The sequence below is a fragment of the Tursiops truncatus genome, chromosome 18 (assembly GCF_011762595.2).
Source record: "Tursiops truncatus isolate mTurTru1 chromosome 18, mTurTru1.mat.Y, whole genome shotgun sequence".
Taxonomy (NCBI): domain Eukaryota; kingdom Metazoa; phylum Chordata; class Mammalia; order Artiodactyla; family Delphinidae; genus Tursiops; species Tursiops truncatus.
The window spans coordinates 21,498,244-21,516,527 of NC_047051.1; the positions used below are offsets into that span (position 1 = coordinate 21,498,244).

At 43.0% G+C, this 18,284-nt stretch overlaps 3 protein-coding genes and 1 pseudogene across 3 annotated transcripts in view; all 4 read right to left on the reverse strand.

Annotated features, from left to right (window-relative positions):
- The window catches only part of GTF2F2 (general transcription factor IIF subunit 2), a 151,632-nt gene extending 145,803 nt beyond the window's left edge, over positions 1–5,829 (reverse strand). The window contains exon 1 of the mRNA XM_033843899.2: positions 5,623–5,829. Within this exon, the coding sequence (XP_033699790.1) occupies positions 5,623–5,688 (66 nt within the window). The 5' untranslated portion in view covers positions 5,689–5,829. The remainder of the gene's footprint in view (positions 1–5,622) is intronic.
- Positions 5,830–6,000: 171 nt separating this feature from the next.
- Positions 6,001–9,574, reverse strand: LOC109550181 (phosphatidylinositol N-acetylglucosaminyltransferase subunit Y-like). The gene is made up of 2 exons (XM_019936355.3): positions 9,559–9,574; positions 6,001–9,296 (listed from the first exon to the last, which is right to left on the reverse strand). Exons 1-2 carry the CDS (start codon positions 9,572–9,574, stop codon positions 9,112–9,114), a joined length of 201 nt encoding a protein of 66 aa, XP_019791914.1. The 3' UTR covers positions 6,001–9,111.
- Positions 9,198–11,107, reverse strand: LOC109550217 (protein preY, mitochondrial-like; annotated as a pseudogene).
- A 148-nt stretch (positions 11,108–11,255) lies between these two features.
- Positions 11,256–18,284, reverse strand: part of GPALPP1 (GPALPP motifs containing 1) — a 104,300-nt gene continuing 97,271 nt past the window's right edge. The window contains exon 10 of the transcript XR_012327679.1: positions 11,256–15,652. The gene's annotated coding sequence lies outside the window, so the exon portion shown is untranslated. The remainder of the gene's footprint in view (positions 15,653–18,284) is intronic.

The window sequence follows — 18,284 nt, forward strand, 5'->3', positions numbered from 1 at the left end:
TTTCTCCCAGAGTACTGGACACTGTATTAGACAGTGATGTGACACCCTTTTCCTCGTTTAGGATTGAAGGCCTTATTCCCCTAGCTGCTGGGAGTGACCACAGAGAGCCCTCAGCTGTTAGCTCTCTGTGGAATTGCCTCCACTGAAGACAGGCCCTTTGGCCACGATCGCCCACTGTTCCTGGGGCAAACCACCCTGTGCCCAATCCTGCATAAGTCCTTTTCCTTCCACAGGTGATGATCCCAGGAGCACTCCATAACAAACCTCTGCATGCTAACCTTCTCCTCAGAACCAGCTTCCCTGGGAACCCAACCTATGACAGGCAGCTTCTACTCACACGTTTACTTGAAGGTCAACATATGGAGCTGACAAGACCTAAGGCCATAAAAACAGTCCCAGGGCTTCCCTGGTGGCGCCGTGGTTGAGAGTCTGCCTGCCGATGCAGGGGACACAGGTTCGTGCCCCGGTCCAGGAGGATCCCGCATGCTGCGGAGCGGCTGGGCCCGTGAGCCATGGCTGCTGAGCCTGCGTGTCCGGAGCCTGTGCTCCGCAGCAGGAGGGGCCGCCACAGTGAGAGGCCCGCTTACCGTAAAAAAACAAAAAACAAAACAAAACAAAAAAAAACACAAAGTCCCCCACCTCACCTCTGGTCTCCAGGGAGATGATTCATTAAAGAGAACCAAGGGGAAAAAAAGACATTTCCTGGGCTTCCCTGGTGGTGCAGTGGTTAAGGGTCCGTCTGCAAATGCAGCGTACATGGGTTCGTGGCCCCCTCCGGGAAGATCCCACATGCCATGGAGCGGCTGGGCCCGTGAGCCATGGCCGCGGAGCCTGTGCGTCCAGAGCCTGTGCTCCGCAACGGGAGAGGCCACAACAGTGAGAGGCCCACTTACCGCAAAAAAAAAAAAAAAAAAAGACATTTCCTATTCCTGGCATAAGCTTTGTAGCCAAACAGACCTAAATTTGAATTACTGTTCCATGCTTGGGCAAGATAATTAACCTCCCTAAGCCTCAATTTTATCACCTGAAAAATATAATTAGTACCTACTTCACAGGTTTGCTGTGTAAAATACTTGGTACATTATAAATATAAGTTCCTTTTTCTCCTGCAAGACTTCGGGGTATCACCCATTCCGGTTTCATCTCTCCCTGGTACATAGCTTTCTCCCTGGCTGCCAATGTCCAACTGTTTAACTGTCTGTGAAAAAATAAAAGTTGAGCTTGGTGGCATTTGAGTTGTTGAATGGAGGACCCAATATTCACAGGGGATGGTGTCCATCTCTCTTGTCCTGATCCTCTCCTCCAACAAGTATCAATCAAAATGCTTATAAGAGGAAGGCTGATGGGGCTTGAAACACACCTTTTTGCTGGCTAGGGAGCTGTTGGTTGGACCCATTGCAGCGCTTGTCAATACCTCCACCTGTCCATTTCCCTCAAAAGATAGCATTTCTTATAATTCAAGCTCCAGTATGATATTCATTACTTACAAAACCCCCACCACTCCTAAAAACCCTGCCAGCTTTATCTCCCCCTCTTCCCCATCAGGTACCCTACCCTCCTGCCAATCATAACTAGATAAGATGATTTTTTTCCAGAAGTCTAAATATTGGAAGCTGGGCTTCCCTGGTGGCGCAGGGGTTGAGAATCCACCTGCCAATGCAGTGGACACGGGTTCGAGCCCTGGTCCGGGAAGATCCCACATGCCACGGAGGAACAAAGCCCGTGCGCCACAACTACTGAGCCTGTGCTCTAGAGCCAATGAGCCACAACTACTGAGACCACGTGCCACAACTACTGAAGCCCGCGTGCCTAGAGCCCGTGCTCCACAACAAGAGAAAACACCGCAATGAGAAGCCCTCGCCCCGCAACGAAGAGTAGCCCTCACTTGCCGCAACTAGAGAAAAGCCTGCGTGCGGCAACGAAGACCCAATGCAGACAAAAATAAATAAATAAATTTTAAATAAATATTGGAAGCCAAACAAAAGAACTATGCTAAAATTTTTTTAAATATCATTTTTAGATCCTGATTTGGTACCGCGTGTGTAGTAGTAGTGGGACCAGCTGGCAACCTAACAGTGGCATAGACTAAGCAACAGAAATAGGGCAATGCAAACTACAAGGGACTAGCTCCCTGACCAGGTAAAAACTGCAGCTGTTTATGTTTCTTAGCAGGTGGCATCTATTGTGAAGTTAAATCCAATCATGTCTATTATCTATCAAAACTCATTTAGATCATCATTCTCTTGTAGATTTAAGATATTCAAAACTCCAGAAATGGCATTTCATTAGGCCAGAACAGTTACAGGTAGTGGATATTCTGGTACACAATCTTCCACTATATTTGCCTTTTCCTGAACACACTCACCAGCCCTGCTGGGAAGTCTTTTCTAACTAATCAACCCCATAGGCTCTTCTTAAATGTCACCTTCCCCAAAGTCTTCCCTGTTCCCACCTGACAACTTTTTTCCTACTTAAAACTCTCAGAGGGCTTCCCTGGCGGCGCAGTGGTTGAGAGTCCGCCTGCCGATGCAGGGGACGCGGGTTCATGCCCTGGTCCAGGAAGATCCCATGTGCCGTGGAGCAGCTGTGCCTGTGAGCCATGGCCGCTGAGCCTGTGCATCCGGAGCCTGTGCTCCACAACGGGAGAGGCCACAACAGTGAGAGGCCCGCGTACCCGTACCCCAAAAAAAAAAAAAAAAAAAAAAAAAAACCTCTCAGAGATATTGTATGTATAGCCCTTACTTGTATTTATCCTTTTCTATACCTGTCTAGTGATGGAATTAATAAAATATGAACAAAATGGCCCATAAACTTGCAACACTCCAGGAAGAAACTCATGTATTTTACAACAAATGATCCTCAAAGATCAGAACTCAAGGCGTTATTTATAAGAAATATTAACGTGTACTGAAAAGATTTAAAGTCGTATGTAGTTCTATTCACAAACTCTAATTGGGTAAGAATGAAAACAAACTCTATAAACAACATATTATATTTTAATATCACACAAAGCAAGCTGAAAATGAAATTAACCATTACAACTTGAAGCTCTCATATAATTTATTCCTATAATTCAGAGATAAAAATCCAAATATGCTTAGGATATGGGCATGAAAATCATACTGGATGCTAATCCCAGCACAAATGAAACAAATTCAAACTATCTGACAGGTGTGCAAATCAAACCTCATTGCCTACTAGCATTCCTTTAACTAAAGCAGAAATAAAAGTTGTCAAACAAAGAGGGAACATGAATGGATTTTAGAACAGAAAGTATTTGATAGCAATTCTCATCCTCTTTAAGAGATAAGGTTGTCAGAGAACAAGAACTGGCAAAAAAAAAAAAAAGTCCTTTCACACTCTGGAAAGATGTAGTATTTGCAAGCCTGTTACTTTTCTTTGATACATAAGGTTAGAAAAAGAAGAAATACTACAGGCCAAATTGATGTAAGGAAACAATGATACAGCAAACAATAAATAACTGAAACATTATAACTACCTTTATAAAACAGAACAAATCATTAGTCTGAGGTAAGTTTTTAAAGTGATAAAATGTATTCAAATGGCCATATATGAAAGAACACTAAAATTTCTTAACTTTAGATTCATTGCTTTCTTTCACATCCTCATTTAGTCAGTCACCACATCCTGACAACTTTTGCTGAAAAAGTTTCCCTAACTCCTCAGAATTCACTATCAAATGCCTATGATCCTGTGATAATTTTCTAATTTTGACTCTAATTTTGCTATCTTCCCTTCAAGTTTTTTTTCCCCCTAAAAGACTCATTTGCATCCCTGCCTTACTCAAAAACCTCCAAAAGTTTCCTCACTTCTTGTAGACTAAAGTTAAAACATCCCCATTTCACAATGTGACAGTATCAGCATACAGTCCCAAGCCTCTACTCGAGGCATAATAATCTCCTCTCTGATTTCCAGGACACAGCATGTTACTGTGCATTTTCACGCTTGCATTTCAGTTCCACTTTCCATGGTATACTACAGAGATACTATGGGTGGCCTCTGTCCACCCATCCAAATCTCTCTGTAAGGCAAACAACATTTCTTGAGCATTTACCGTGCTCCAAGCACAAACACATCATCTCAAGCTTCACCATCTTTTCAAGCTCTTTCAGTCTGTAAAGGAGCTCTCCTCCCTAACGATTCCCCTCCATTTAGCATGCAGGAGGAGAGAGATGTTGCTGCACACGGGCTTTCTCTAGTTGCGGTGAGCGGGGGCTACTCTTCGTTGCGGTGCACTTCTCAATGCGGTGGCTTCTCTTGTTGCGGAGCACGGGCTCTAGGCGCGCGGGCTTCAGCAGTTGTGGCTCGCGGGCCCTAGAGCGCAGGCTCAGTAGTTGTGGCGCACGCAGGAGGTTTAGCTGCTCCGCGGCATGTGGGATCTTCCCAAACCAGGGTTCAAACCCGTGTCCCCTGCATTGGCAGGCGGATTCTTAACCACTGCGCCACCAGGGGAGTCTCTACTCCATTATTTAAATCACACTGATATCGCCGTGATAAGTCAAATGAGTACCAGAGACTAAGGCTAGCAATGAAGAATAAGAGTTCATTCATTCATTCATCACAAATCTGAGCTATTACCATGTGCCAAACACAGTTCGGGGTGTGACAGGCAAGGAGCCTAGTCTTGAGAAATGTGACTGTGCGTGTGCTGGGGAAAAGGAGGTAACCAACACTGAACACAGAATCACTTTGGACTCTGACAAGTGCTTTGAAGAATATAATACAGGTTCGACTGACTAGCGAATAAGCATAAGAGAGCTACTTCAGAGAGGCAGACAGGACAGGCCTCTCAGATTTAACTGATGAAAACTCAGCCATGTGATATAAGTTTTTAAAAATCTAACAAACCAAGGTCCCTACATTTTACTTGAGTTTCGGATACTGTCACAATCACATTTTGAACATGCATATGTCTTATGAAACCCTCCTAAAAGACAACACTCCCCAATATGAAAAAGTAAAGCACAAATACTGTGCTCACTAAGGGCTAATCAAGATTGCTGTCTTTACAAAACAAAACAAAACGAAAGACATTTGCTGACAGTTTCACGAGACCAGGTCTTGCTCTAAAAGAACACTCCAGTCCACGGCCTCTCCTTTCCTGAGTTCAGAGCTCTCTCAGCTCTCCTGAGAACTGCATAAGAACCAACAACCTAAAAGAACACTTTAAGGGTACGCAGAGACCAGTTCTACTTTCTGGCTGAGAAAATTCTAACAGGAAGCAGACACTCAACTTCCTTATACAGACTGATAACTAAAATCAGTTTCACCAAGAGAAGATGCAGAAAATTTTCAGCTTGGGGTTAAATGCACCGCTCACATTGGGGGACACCAAGACAGGGCCCCAGAAAAACCAGGTCGTGGGGAAAGGAGATCCATGCCAGGCAGGTTCGGGCTCTTAACTGGCTGAAAAACACTGGGCGTCCCTTAACTAATCTTCTCGTCTGCAAACGAGCATAACAATGAGTCCTGCCTCTCAAGATAACTGAAGCTCTAATAAGAAGGCCGTAAAGAACTTTAAAAGGCGCACGGGGTGGGACAGTCTCAAGTCACTGAAACTACTTTAAGGAGGAGCGCAAGCGGGAGCCGCGCAAACCTTACCTTGACCAGCCACACTCCGGTGTTCTGCTTGGCGCCTGTCAGATCGAGTTCCCCGCGCTCGGCCATGGGTCTGTCGCCGGCGAAGGCGTGCGGGCCAGAGCAGCGGCCCCGGAAGCTGGGGGACTGAGAAGCGAGGGACCGGAGCACAGCGCAAGCCGGAGCCGGAGGCTGACTGTGAAGAGCCGGGGTCCACCTGCTGGGACGCTGGGATCCCGGGAAAAGAGGAACACGCCGCCGGGAGCCGGGAACTGCGCCTGCGCGCTGCTACCGTCAGTACGGCGCACTGCTGCAGACAAACTTCCTGAGCAGGCAACTTCTTGAGTGGGTGTGGCTACTGCCGTGGGCTGTGCCCGAGTGATTAGAGCATAAGGTGGGATGGGCCAAAACGTCAGTAATACTTTCAAAGACTAGGTCAGCGTAACTGAAGAAAGAAGGTGTCAAAACAGAAAAATGGGGTTCAAAGAGACAAAGGCTGTCAGTATCTGTCCAACCCTGGCCAAGGAGAGAGAGACAGCATTTGGAGGACAGGGTAGGAGTAATAAAGTGAATTAGCACAAGTGGTCTCAATTGAAAGGCACCTGAGCACCTCCAATTAAACAAGCAGAGTACACCCCTTTTAGACTCCAAAACCCGGAGCCCTGTAATTAGGTCAATGACAATAGACATGTAACAGACAAATCTGATTGTTAAACTTCCCTGCTTATAGAATTTCCTCTCTCTCTTCTTGCCTCTAGAATAAAATTCAATCCTCTCCACACAGGCCCTCTCAGTTTGATACCTGCCGCTCAATGCACCACACATCCAACCACACCTAACCCATCAGACCTCCCTGAATACAGCAGAATGTTCCTCAATTATTTCAGAGCCTCTGCACACTGGATTCCCTTTACTCAGATGACCTATTCTTCCCTTACCCTCATTCTCACCTCTGTCTTCTGATTGGCAGACTCCTACTTAGGTGTCAAGACTAATGGAAATGTCACTTCCTATGAGATCTTTTATCAACTCCCCCAGAGGAAGTTACATTTTTCTTCACATCACAGTGTGCGATACTTAGCACGATGCACTATAATATACATGTTTACATGCTGCCTTTGGTTTCTAGACTATGAGCTCCTCCTAGGCAGAAATAGTGTTTTATTCATTTTTTATTCACAGCATCTGGCACAATGCTTGACACCTGTCAGATTTCAATAGGCTTTGGCTGAATGAACATTTGCTGGAAGAGAAACAGACAGTAAGATATTGTAAGAATGGCAAGTAATGTATTGAATCCTGCATCAGAACCATACACATAATTGAAGAAATTCCATGTCTGTGCAGCATAGGGCTAGAAAAAGCTGTCAGGTCACTGAGATAAGCTGGGAAAACTAACAGGAAAAATAGGAGACGAGGCATGTGTTAAAAAGGAAGATTGCATTCTTGTGTTACAGCTTGGGAAATGGCCTTAAAAGATATAAAGGACAAGTGGATAAAGAGAGCTGCTTTAAGCTTTGATCAAATAGAAGGAATAAATTAAAATATGAGACCATAAGAGAAGAGACTTAATGTAGTCTGGATGACCCTAGTAATGACCTTTAGAGTAAAGGATTAGAAACTTGGCCTTGATCTGTGGCTTATGGGAAGCCTAAAAATGTGTGTGTGTGTGTGTGTGTGTGTGTGTGTGTGTGTGTGTTTACAGGGATTGGGGGAGAACAAATAGCTAAAGAAGAAGAAATGCCTAGAGAAGAAAGGAAAAAGTGAATATTTTTAAATGATTATATAAGGAAGAAGAAGAAGAAAAAACTTATTGAGCACCTCATCCTCCTACATTGCTGAATAAAGAACAGACTTCTTCTATCTGTCCTTTTCAAATTTCCTTCCAGCTTGAAGAGGATGCTTATGAGCTGTGAGAGGAAAGGAGGATGCGGGCTCCATGAAGCAGATTCACAGATTTACTTTGGAGACCAGCAGGGTAACATATATTACAGCTAGATCCTTCACCCTCCTAAGGGCCTATTATATGCCAGACATCGATAATTTTGGCCCAATACAGCTTTATGTTCTTTCCACCATGATCCCATACCCTTAATATCCATTCCCACACAGGTTCTATGGATTTCTGCTTGTGGTCAATTAGGCATATCCAGTGCAGATATTTTAGGTATCTCTATTGCCCAATGATGCCAGAGACCATTAGTGTTCTCTTTACTACTTGAAATAGAGTCATTAGCATCTTTAAATCTAATTAGGTTAGACAGCCAGTTCCAAAAACCCAGAACCAATTTAAGAAAACCTATCCTTAACACCCTGTTCCTCTAGGATCACTCTCAGTACCAAATATTAGTCAGGGTTCTCCAGAGAAACACATGATAGATAGATAGATAGATAGATAGATAGATAGATAGATAGATAGATAGGCATTTACTGTATAGGAATTGGCTCACACGATTATGGAGGCTGAGAAGTCCTAAGATCTGCATTTGGCAAGCTGAAGACCAGGAAAGCCAAAGGTATGCTTCTAGTCTGAGTTCAAAGGCCTGAGAGGCAGGAGAGATGATGGTGTAAGTTCCAGTCCAAATCTGAAGGCAGGAGATGATTAATGTTCCAACTTGGAGACAGGCAGAGAGAGTGCATTCTCCCTTACTGAAACTTTTTTTCTACTTTGGCCTTCAACTGATTGGGTGAAGCTCACCCATATTGGGGAGGACAATCTGCTTTACTCACTCTACTGATTCAAAGGTTAATTCATCCAGAAATACCCTCACAGACACACCCACAATAACGTTGGACCAAATATCTGGACAAACTGAGGCCCAGTCAGGTTGGCACATAAAATTAACCATCACAGACAGATACAGAGGTCACCACACAAAAAGGAAACTCACAAATTCTTTACTCTCCCAGATGATTGACTAGTCAAGTTTTTTTTTAATGGAAAATGTCAATACCTTATCTTACTATTATTAATGTAAGTATGTGATGCCAAAGAAATGAAGGTAATTTTACAAACTCAGAATTTTGGCAAATACAAGAAATTTCCACTTTATTACAGTTTTATACCACATTAGTTCAAATGCATTTCTCTGCAGTTCCTTCAACCGAGCTCCTCTGGAATTATTCACATCCTTAACATGTGACTTTACCAAAGACTTTGAATGTAAAACGTATAAAATTTCAAATTACTAACTTTTAATTATGAATGGGATAAGAAATAAAGTCATCAGATGATGGCCGGGGATATTAATTTCCAACAAGACACTTTGTTGAAATGTTTTTTCTGATACCCCAGATATAAATGAGAACCTTCAAAAAAAAAAGGGCAGAACCAAAGTACAATAAAGAAGCCTCCGCAGCTTAAGCCTCCCATAGTCCTAAACCTCTGACAGAAGCTAGGCAAAGCATCTTTCTTGCAAATTAAGTGGGTTTCCAGTATTTCCATGTAGTTGAGCTTTCAGGGACAGACACTCAAGCATCTCCTTAGGATACACCATCTTGGCTCTGGTTGTATTAATTATGCCTGAAGAGTTTAATACCCATCCAAGTCCATAGGTGGAAGAACACATAGACGGGTATGGTAATCAACAAGAGCAGGCTGTAAGAGCACACCACAGAGGCCGAGTATAACAGTCCTGCTAAAGGGACCAATGGAATAAGGGCAGTCAATGTAGAAAGAGAAACATTCTTTTCCTCCACTTTTTACACACCACTCTGACTTTTTTCTTTTTATATAGATTTATTTATTTTATCTATTTCGTTGCTGCATGCAGTCTTTCTCTAGTTGTGGCGAGCGGGGGCTACTCTTCGTTGTGGTGCGCGGGCTTCTCATTGCGGTGGCTTCTCTTGTTGCAGAGCATGGGATCTAGGTGCGCTGGCTTCAGTAGTTGTGGCACACGGGCTCAGCAGTTGTGGCTCGCGGGCTCAGTAGTTGTGGCTCATGCCCTCTAGAGCACAAGCAGTAGTTGGGGCACATGGGCCTAGTTGCTCCGTGGCATCTGGGATCATCCCCCGGACCAGGGATCGAACCCGTGTCCCCTGCATTGTTAGGCGGATTCTCAACCACTGTGCCACCAGGGAAGTCCCCACTCTGGCTTTTTAAAAGGTGGATGGAATTTAGAAAATTTAGTTGTGCTGTTGTTTTCAAGTATGACCTATGGCTCCTTCATTTCTTCTTGCTTCTTATTTTGATGTGTCATCCTAGCTGCCTGTGGTATCATATTATGAATCCCATCAACAGTTGGATAGGCTATTCCTAACTCTTCGTTAATCAATTCATTGGTCGATGCTTCGTATCTCAGCGGCTTCTTGGAGAGCGGGCACACCAGGAACAGCAGCAGCGCTGGGTCGAAGGCGCGGAGCGGTTTCCTCGTCCTCTCGCTCTTGTCTGTGGCGACCGCGACACCAACGCGTGCAGATGCCTCTGGGCGCCCGCGGACGGCTCTGCGTGTGTCCGCCGCAGCGCTGAGGCGAGCTGGCCGCACACTCCACTCAGCATGTTCCGGCGGCCCGCGACCGGGCGTCTGCGCGCCCTTGACCACCCCCCTCTAGTTTTTATTAAATCTTTTAAGGCACAAATGCAAGCCAAGGAGGGAAGGCTCAAGAACTCACTAATGGCAGAAAAATTTTCAAGAACACGACATGTTTTGTAAATTTAGAACACCACAGTTCTATCATGTAGCCATTAGAGGATAAGCAGCAGTCATTAGAGGAGATGTTACAAGCGAGTTGAAGGAATTAGAATGATATTAACAGTAGCTGAGTCCACTCTCAGATTTTGTCCTTGGCCCTCCCATAGGGGCCCAGTGTCTCTCTAGGCCAGAGATTCTCTTTGTTCATACTTACTCAGAAACATTCTAGCAAGAGGAAGTATTACCTTCAGCGGCATTCATATAGGCAGAAAAACACGATCACAAAATCCTTCCTTTTTAAAAATTTTTTTCTTCCAATTTTATTGAGATATAATTGACATACAGTACTGTATAAGTTTAAGGTATACATCATAATGATTTGACTTACAACCTGAAACGATTATCACAATAAGTTTAGTGAACATCCATTATCTCATATACGTACAAAATCAAAGAAACAGAGTAAAATATTTTTCCTTGTGATGAGAACTCAGGATTTACCCTCTTGACAATGTTCATATATAACATACAGCAGTGTTAATTATATTTATCATGTTGTACATTATATCCCTAGTGTTTATTTATCTTATAACTGGAATTTGTAACTTTTGCAAAATCCTTCTCAATAAGCCAGACTTACTCTGTATTGGTTGTTAACATAAAGATTTTCATTCAGAAATTACAAATGGGGCTTCCCTGGTGGCGCAGTGGTTGAGAGTCTGCCTGCCGATGCAGGGGACACGGGTTCGTGCCCCAGTCCGGGAAGATTCCACGTGCCGCGGAGCGGCTAGGCCCGTGAGCTATGGCCGCTGAGCCTGCGTGTCCGGAGCCTGTGCTCCGCAATGGGAAAGGCCACAACAGTGAGAGGTCTGCGCACCGCAAAACAAAAAAAAATTAAAAATGAATGTGGCAATGTGGTCATTAATTAGATTTCCCCTATACTAGTGATGGTATAGATCGATAATTTTGCTTTGATATCACACCACGGCTATATGATCCCATCTGTAGATTCTCCCTGCCTCTCCCTTTGACCTCTCAGTTCTCTCTTTCACAGAATACCTGCCTTCCCCGGCAGAGTCCTTTCTTCCCCAGTCATCCACAAACAAAAAGAAATACTCCCTGCAATAGTTTCCATGTTGTTAGCACGAGCAAATGGTTGGGCACGAGCTGTGGAGTCATGGCTTCAAGTTATAGTACTGCTGCCTACTACCTTAATTATTTCTTCATCTCGGCACCTAATTCCTAGCTTATAAAATGGGATTATTATACCTACCTTGTAGAGTTCTGACATGATTAAATGTGAAAATAAATCAAAAAGACTTGGGCTTCCCTGGTGGCGCAGTGGTTGAGAGTCTGCCTGCCGATGAAGGAGACGCGGGTTCGTGCCCCGGTCTGGAAAAATCCCACATGCCGCGAAGATCCCACATGCCGCGGAGCGGCTGGGCCCGTGATCCATGGCCGCTGAGCCTGCGCGTCCGGAGCCTGTGCTCCGCAACGGGAGAGGCCACAGCAGTGAGAGGCCCGCGTACCGCAAAAAAAAAAAAACAAAAAAAAAAAACTTCACACTACAATGTGAAAACTATGTGGTAACTGCATTAATTATATTGGGTCAAATAACTGAAAGGAAACACAAAAAATTTATTATAGGCAGTGGTGTGCTGGTAAATGTTTTAACAACTGGCTTCTTCTAACCCCCAGAAAAAGCCCTGGTTTGTAATGTTTGCCTGATTTTTTTTTTTTTGAGGATTCAGTTTATTTATTTATTTAAAAAAATTTTTTTTTTTTTTATGGCCACACCTCGTGGCTTAGTTCCCTGACCAGGGATCAAATCTGGGCCCCCTGCAGTAGAACTGCAGAGTCCTAACCACTGGACCTCCAGGGAAGTCCCTGTTTGCCTGATTTGCAGTGTGAAGTTGGATGAGATGCATATTAGCATGGCATCGTATAGTATTTTCACCCAATGGCTACATTAGATGGAAATAGAGTGCATAGACAATCGTAAAATACAGTAAAATAATTGGGAAGTGATGAGTTTTTGGTTTTATTATCTTGGTGTTCAGTATAATTTATTTAATCATTAGTGTTCTGGAGAAAAGGGAGTAGCATGAGAACCTGCTGTATAGCATAGGGAACTCCACTTTGCTGTACAGCAGAAACTAACACAACATTATAAAACAACTATACCCCATTTAAAAAAAAAAAGGGAGTAGCATCTGCAAACCCCAAAGGGACCTATGTGTTGGTGTCTGTGGAGCGGGGGCAGGCCAGCAGGCAGGGCACAGTGAGTGAGTGACAAAGCAGTGATAATGCCACCAGTTGGAGAGGGAATGGGAGGTCAGCCCATGCAAGGCCTTGCAGGCCTTGTTCAGATCAAATATAAACTTGAAGAAGCAGGTTTTTTTTTTTGGCTGCGCCATGCGGCTTGCGGTATCTTAGTTCCCTGACCAGAGATCAGCCCAGGCCCTCAGTAGTGAAAGCGTGGAGTCCTACCCGCTGGACTGCCAGGGCATTCCCTGAAGAAGAGTTTTAAGCCTGAGTATAAAACAATCAGATTTGCTTTTTTTTGCGGTACGCGGGCCTCTCACTGATGCAGCCTCTCCCGTTGTGGAGCACAGGCTCCGGACGCGCAGGCTCAGCGGCCATGACTCACAGGCCCAGCCACTCCACGGCGTGTGGGATCCTCCCAGACCGGGATACGAACCCGCATCCCCTGCATCGCAGGCGGACTCTCAACCACCGCGCCACCAGGGAAGCCCCAAATTTACATTTTAAAAAAGATCTCTTTAGCTACTGTGGAAAAAAAAAGTGGATAGTTAGGGGCCAGAATGGAAACCAAGAGACTAGTTCAGACATTACTGCACTAATCCACGTTGGAAGGAGCAGTGGTTTGTATGAGGAAAGTGGAGATAAAAAGAAGTAGATGAACTGGAAACATATAGACAGATTTAGGAGGTCGAATTGACAAGGCTTTGTGATTCCTTGCTGTGTAGCAAAATAGGACCATTTACTGGGCAGAAGACCTGAATAGATATTTTTCCAAAGAAGACATACAGATGGAAAATGGGCACATGAAAAGATGCTCAACATCACTAATCATCAGAGAAATACAAATCAAAAGCACAGTAAGATATCACTTCACACCTGTCAGAATGGTTATCATCAAAAAGTCTACAAATAAAAAACGCTGGCAAGGATATAGAGGAAAGGGACTATATGCTGTGGGTGGGAATGTAAATTGGGGCAGCCACTATGGAAAACAGAACAGAGGTTCTTCAAAAAACTAAAAATAGGGACTTCCCTGTGGTCCAGTGGCTGGGACTCCGCATTCCCAATGCAGGGGAACTGGGTTCAACCCCTGGTTGGGGAACTGGATCCCACATGCATGCCGCAACTAGGAGTCAGCATGCCGCAACTAAGAGATCCATGTGCCACAGCAAAGATCCTGTGTGCTGCAACTAAGACCTGGTGCAGCCAAATAAATTAATTAATTAAATATTTTTAAAAATAAAAAAAAAAACCAAAAATAGGGACTTCCCTGGTGGTTCAGTGGTAAAGAATCTGCCTTACAATGCAGGGGACGCGGGTTCAATCCCTGATCGGGGAACTAAGATCCCACATGCCATGGAGCAACTAAGCCCATGCACCACAACTACTGAGCCCGCATGCCTCAACCAGAGAGCCTGCGTGACACAAACTACAGAGCCTATGCACTCTGGAGCCTGCGCGCCACAGCTAGAGAGAGAAAACCCGCACACCACAACTAGAGAGAAGCCTGCATGCCTCGATGAAGATCCCACGTGCCACAACTAAGACCCCATGCAGCCAAATAAATAAATAAATAAATAATAAATCTTAAAAAAAACACCTAAAAATAGAATTACCATATATGATCCAGCAATTCCCCTCTTGGGCATATATTTGAAAAAAACAAAAATACTAATTCAAAAAGATACATGCGCCCCAATGTTCATAGCAGCATTATTTACAGTAGCCAAGATATGGAAGAAAACTAAGTGTCCATCAACAGATGAATGGGTAAAGATGTGAGATAGATATATATATATATATATATATATATATATATATATATATAAAATGGAATACTACTCAGCCATATAAAAGAATGAAATTCCGCCATTTGCAACAATGTTCTAGATCTAGAAGGTATTATGTGTACTGAAATAATCCAGACAGAGAAAGACAAATACTGTATGTTATCACTTACAAGTGGAATCTAAAAAATAAAACAAACAAATGAATATAACAAAACAGAAAGAGACTCACAGATATAGAGAACAAACTAGTGGTTACTGGTGGGGAGAGGGGAGGGGGGAGGGAGGGGATTAAGGAGATACAAACTATTATGTATAAAATAAACATCAAGGATATATTGTATAGTACAGGGAAATATAGACATTATTTTGTAATAACTTTAAATGGGGTATAATCTATAAAAATACTGAATCACTGCATTATACATCTGAAACTAATGAAATTCTGTAAATCAACTATACTTCAATGAAAAAAAAAATAGGACCATGTACCAAGTGATAACTCAGTACAAGAAAATAGAACAAAAGACACACACATAAACACACATAGCTTTGCTCCTTCTGGGAGATGAGACAAGACTCTGCATGTATTTTCCCTGATGGATAACACAATTCAGTTGAATTGCTTTTGTTAAGTGTCTTATGTCTGATGTAACATATGGTTACTGTGGCCTGCTAAAAGCCCTCAGTCTCAGTAAGTCAGTTTAATTGCCCATTAGGGATTACTCTGGGAATAAAGTGTTAAATAAAGCATGAGAAAATTTAATTTGTCATTGCTGTAGTGAAGTCCAATTTGTTTTCATATATGATTTACCAAAACATTTATATCATACTTTATATAATAAATAAAATTATAGTTAGGAAACAGCACTGAAACCCTTGATCAAAGTGCCCAGATAAAAATCACAAATAACAGTAAGTCCTAAAATATCATATTAAACAGATGGGTCCTCATTAGTGTTCAGATTTCAAAGCCAGGGAGGCCATGTGTGCCGAGTATCAATGAGGAATTATGTCCATATTCCTGCTAAGAGCAAAAGCGAGGCCCTTCCTTATTGATGGATCTGACTTCCCACCCAAATACACAAACATCAGGGACAGGAATAGTGTTCACATGCAGGGTGAGCTAAAGCAAGGATGTGCCTACCCATCAATGGGTAAAGTCGAAAGTTCAGTTTAAGGCTCCTTGCTATAAGTAGAGCTCTTGCAATAGCTTTGTCAATGCGTTTTTTACTTCTCTCTCATGTAACAACTGAGATGATGATGGCTCTGCTCCATGTACTTGCTGGGAACCTAGGGTTCTTCCATCTTATTATTTCGTCATCTCCGGGGTGTTGTCCTCCTCTGCATGATGGACCACAAAGTCTGCATCTTCCAACCAGCAGGAGAAGGAAAAGGGGAAAAGAATTATACATCACTTTGGCCAGAGCTTCAAAATATTTTTTTTTTCATGGCAGCATTATTCACAAGAGCCAAGAGGTGGAAGCAACTCAAGTATCCAAGAACAGATGAGTGGATAAACAAAATGTGGCCTATACATACAATGGGGTACTATTCAGCACTAGAAAAGGAATGAAATTCGGTCACCTGCTGCAACATGGATGAACCTCAATGACAGTATTCTAAGTGAAACAAGCCGGTCACAGAAAGATGAGTATGTGTGATTCCACGACAAGAGGTACCTAGAGTAGTCAAACTCATAAAAACACGGCAGAAATAAAGGTAGAATAGAGGTTGCCAGGGGCTGGAAGGGGGGAACGGGAGTTGTAGTTTAATGAGTACAGAGTTTCAGTCTTGCAAGATGCGAGAATTTTGGAGGTGGATGATGGTGATGGTTGCACAAAAATGTGAATGAACTTAATGCCACTGAATGGATAAGATGGTAAATGTTCTGTATATGGTACCACAATTTTTACAAACCCCTAAAATTAAAAATAAAAAATTGTAGTCTGAATTGGGATCCAAATAAGGGCCATATGTTGTGACTGGTTGAAATGTCTCTTAGTTCTCAGTCTCTCTCTGTCTTTCTCTCTCTGTCTCAGTCTCGTTGTTAAAGAAACTAGATTAGTTTCTTAGATATAGTTCTTTAACTATACACTTTTCTACATTCTGTATTTTACTCATTGCATCTGAGGGTATCATTTATGATGTTTCTCCTTCCTTTTTATTTCCTACAAACTGCTAGTTAGATCTTGAGGCATGATCAGACTCGCGCTTGATTTTGGTGGAGGTGAAGATGATTTCCTTCCTGTGTGCTCTTGTGCACTTCCAGCCAGAGAGAGATCACATCTAGCTTTCTTTCTTCTTGCGATGTTGGCTACCATCGATGAGTATTGCTTAGAACCAACAATTCATTAGGGATTGCAAAACTGTTATATTCCAGGTGCTGGGCTGAGTCGCTGCTGTCCTGAGACAGAGGCTGCCCCAGTGGAGCCAGTGGGGACCAGGGCTGGGGGGTTGACCCACCCACCACTGGCTTAGGCTCCCCATGTGGATTCATTGACACAATGACTCAAGGTTACTGTGTATGGGTTTATTTGGATGGACTATCTCTTAGGTACTACATTAAACATTTTTACCTACATTAACAGAGACACTTTTAGGCTGGAGGAGTACTCCAGGGGGTTCAGCTCTCAATCCACCTGTAGTACTCTGATGCCCAGTCTTGCATCCTCTTCATCCTTCAACCCCAAAGCCATAGCCTTTTCTGTTTTATTTTCCTGCAACATCCTTTGATCACCCACCAAGAAGAGCTTCCATGGCCTATTAAAATTGGAGCTCCCAAATTTGCTACTGGCTGATTGCCTAATTGTTTTTGTTTCTACACATAATAGATTTCTACAGCATTTGCCTCTCAAGCATCCAGAAAGAAAAGCACTATCTTTGCTAAACTAAGAGAATCAAGTGCAGAGTAACTCCATTCAATTTGCACAAAAGTTCGGCTCTGCGTGGGGATAAACTAGGCTGGGTCACAAGTCTGCTCTGTAAGTAGCTGCCCCATGTGGACACATCTCTGCAATGCCTCAGGACCAGTAAACAAGCTATTTGTAAACAAGGACAGAACTGATCAAGACGGAATGACTCCTGAGAGGAGTCAGTAGTGATACTTCTGTTCCACTGCTATTTTATTTTTCTGGCTTCAAGGCTCAGATTCAACTCTAGCAGGAGAGAAAGCCCTTAGCAATTACTTATTATTTTATATCCTTTCGTTCCTATGTACTCCTCATTAATAAGATAATGAGAATTTGCCTATTTCCTGAAGCCAAAGAGCATTATGTAGATCACACTTTAAAACTGATTTTGTTATATTGATTCTTTTGCAATTCCTTCCAGCTTGCAGAGACCTTGAGCCATGAATGCTTTCTTGTGAAAAGGGTGTTAATTGCTTTCCCTGGGGTCAAACACGCTCTTTGTAAATCAGGAATCCCATACTCACTAAGAACCCAGATGAAGAATTGACCATTAGTCTTACAAATATTATAATTGAGCATTTTTTAACTTAGCTCTAATGCAGATTTGTTTTCAATGGATTTTTTCTCTTCTATCATGTCTAAATAAAATAATTACTGTGAATCTTTAGACTTAGATTATTCATTTATTGTATGAGAATTCTTTCCAAGAATTCTTCCCTCAATGGCTAAAACATCTCTCTCTCTCTCTCTCCCACCCCCCCTGCCCCCATCTGTCTGTCTTTTCTTGGGTCACTGATGATTTACAAAGTGAACTTAACAGTCCTGATTTTCCGTATTGGTTGTAGTGGTGGGGTTGGCAGGTGGTAGAGAGACAAATGCCAGGATAAAAATTCCTGTCCATATCCAGACAGATTTAACCAATATCCTCTTGTGTGACTAGGCAGACTAGAGCAAGTATGCTGCACCTGCTATGTTACTATTTGAATTTAGATGAACTTTCTATGTACTGTTTAAATTCCACCAGGCAAGAAAAAGGAAAACTATAATACTTCTATTGAGAGAATGCCAGAGCAAGCTACTATTGGACATGA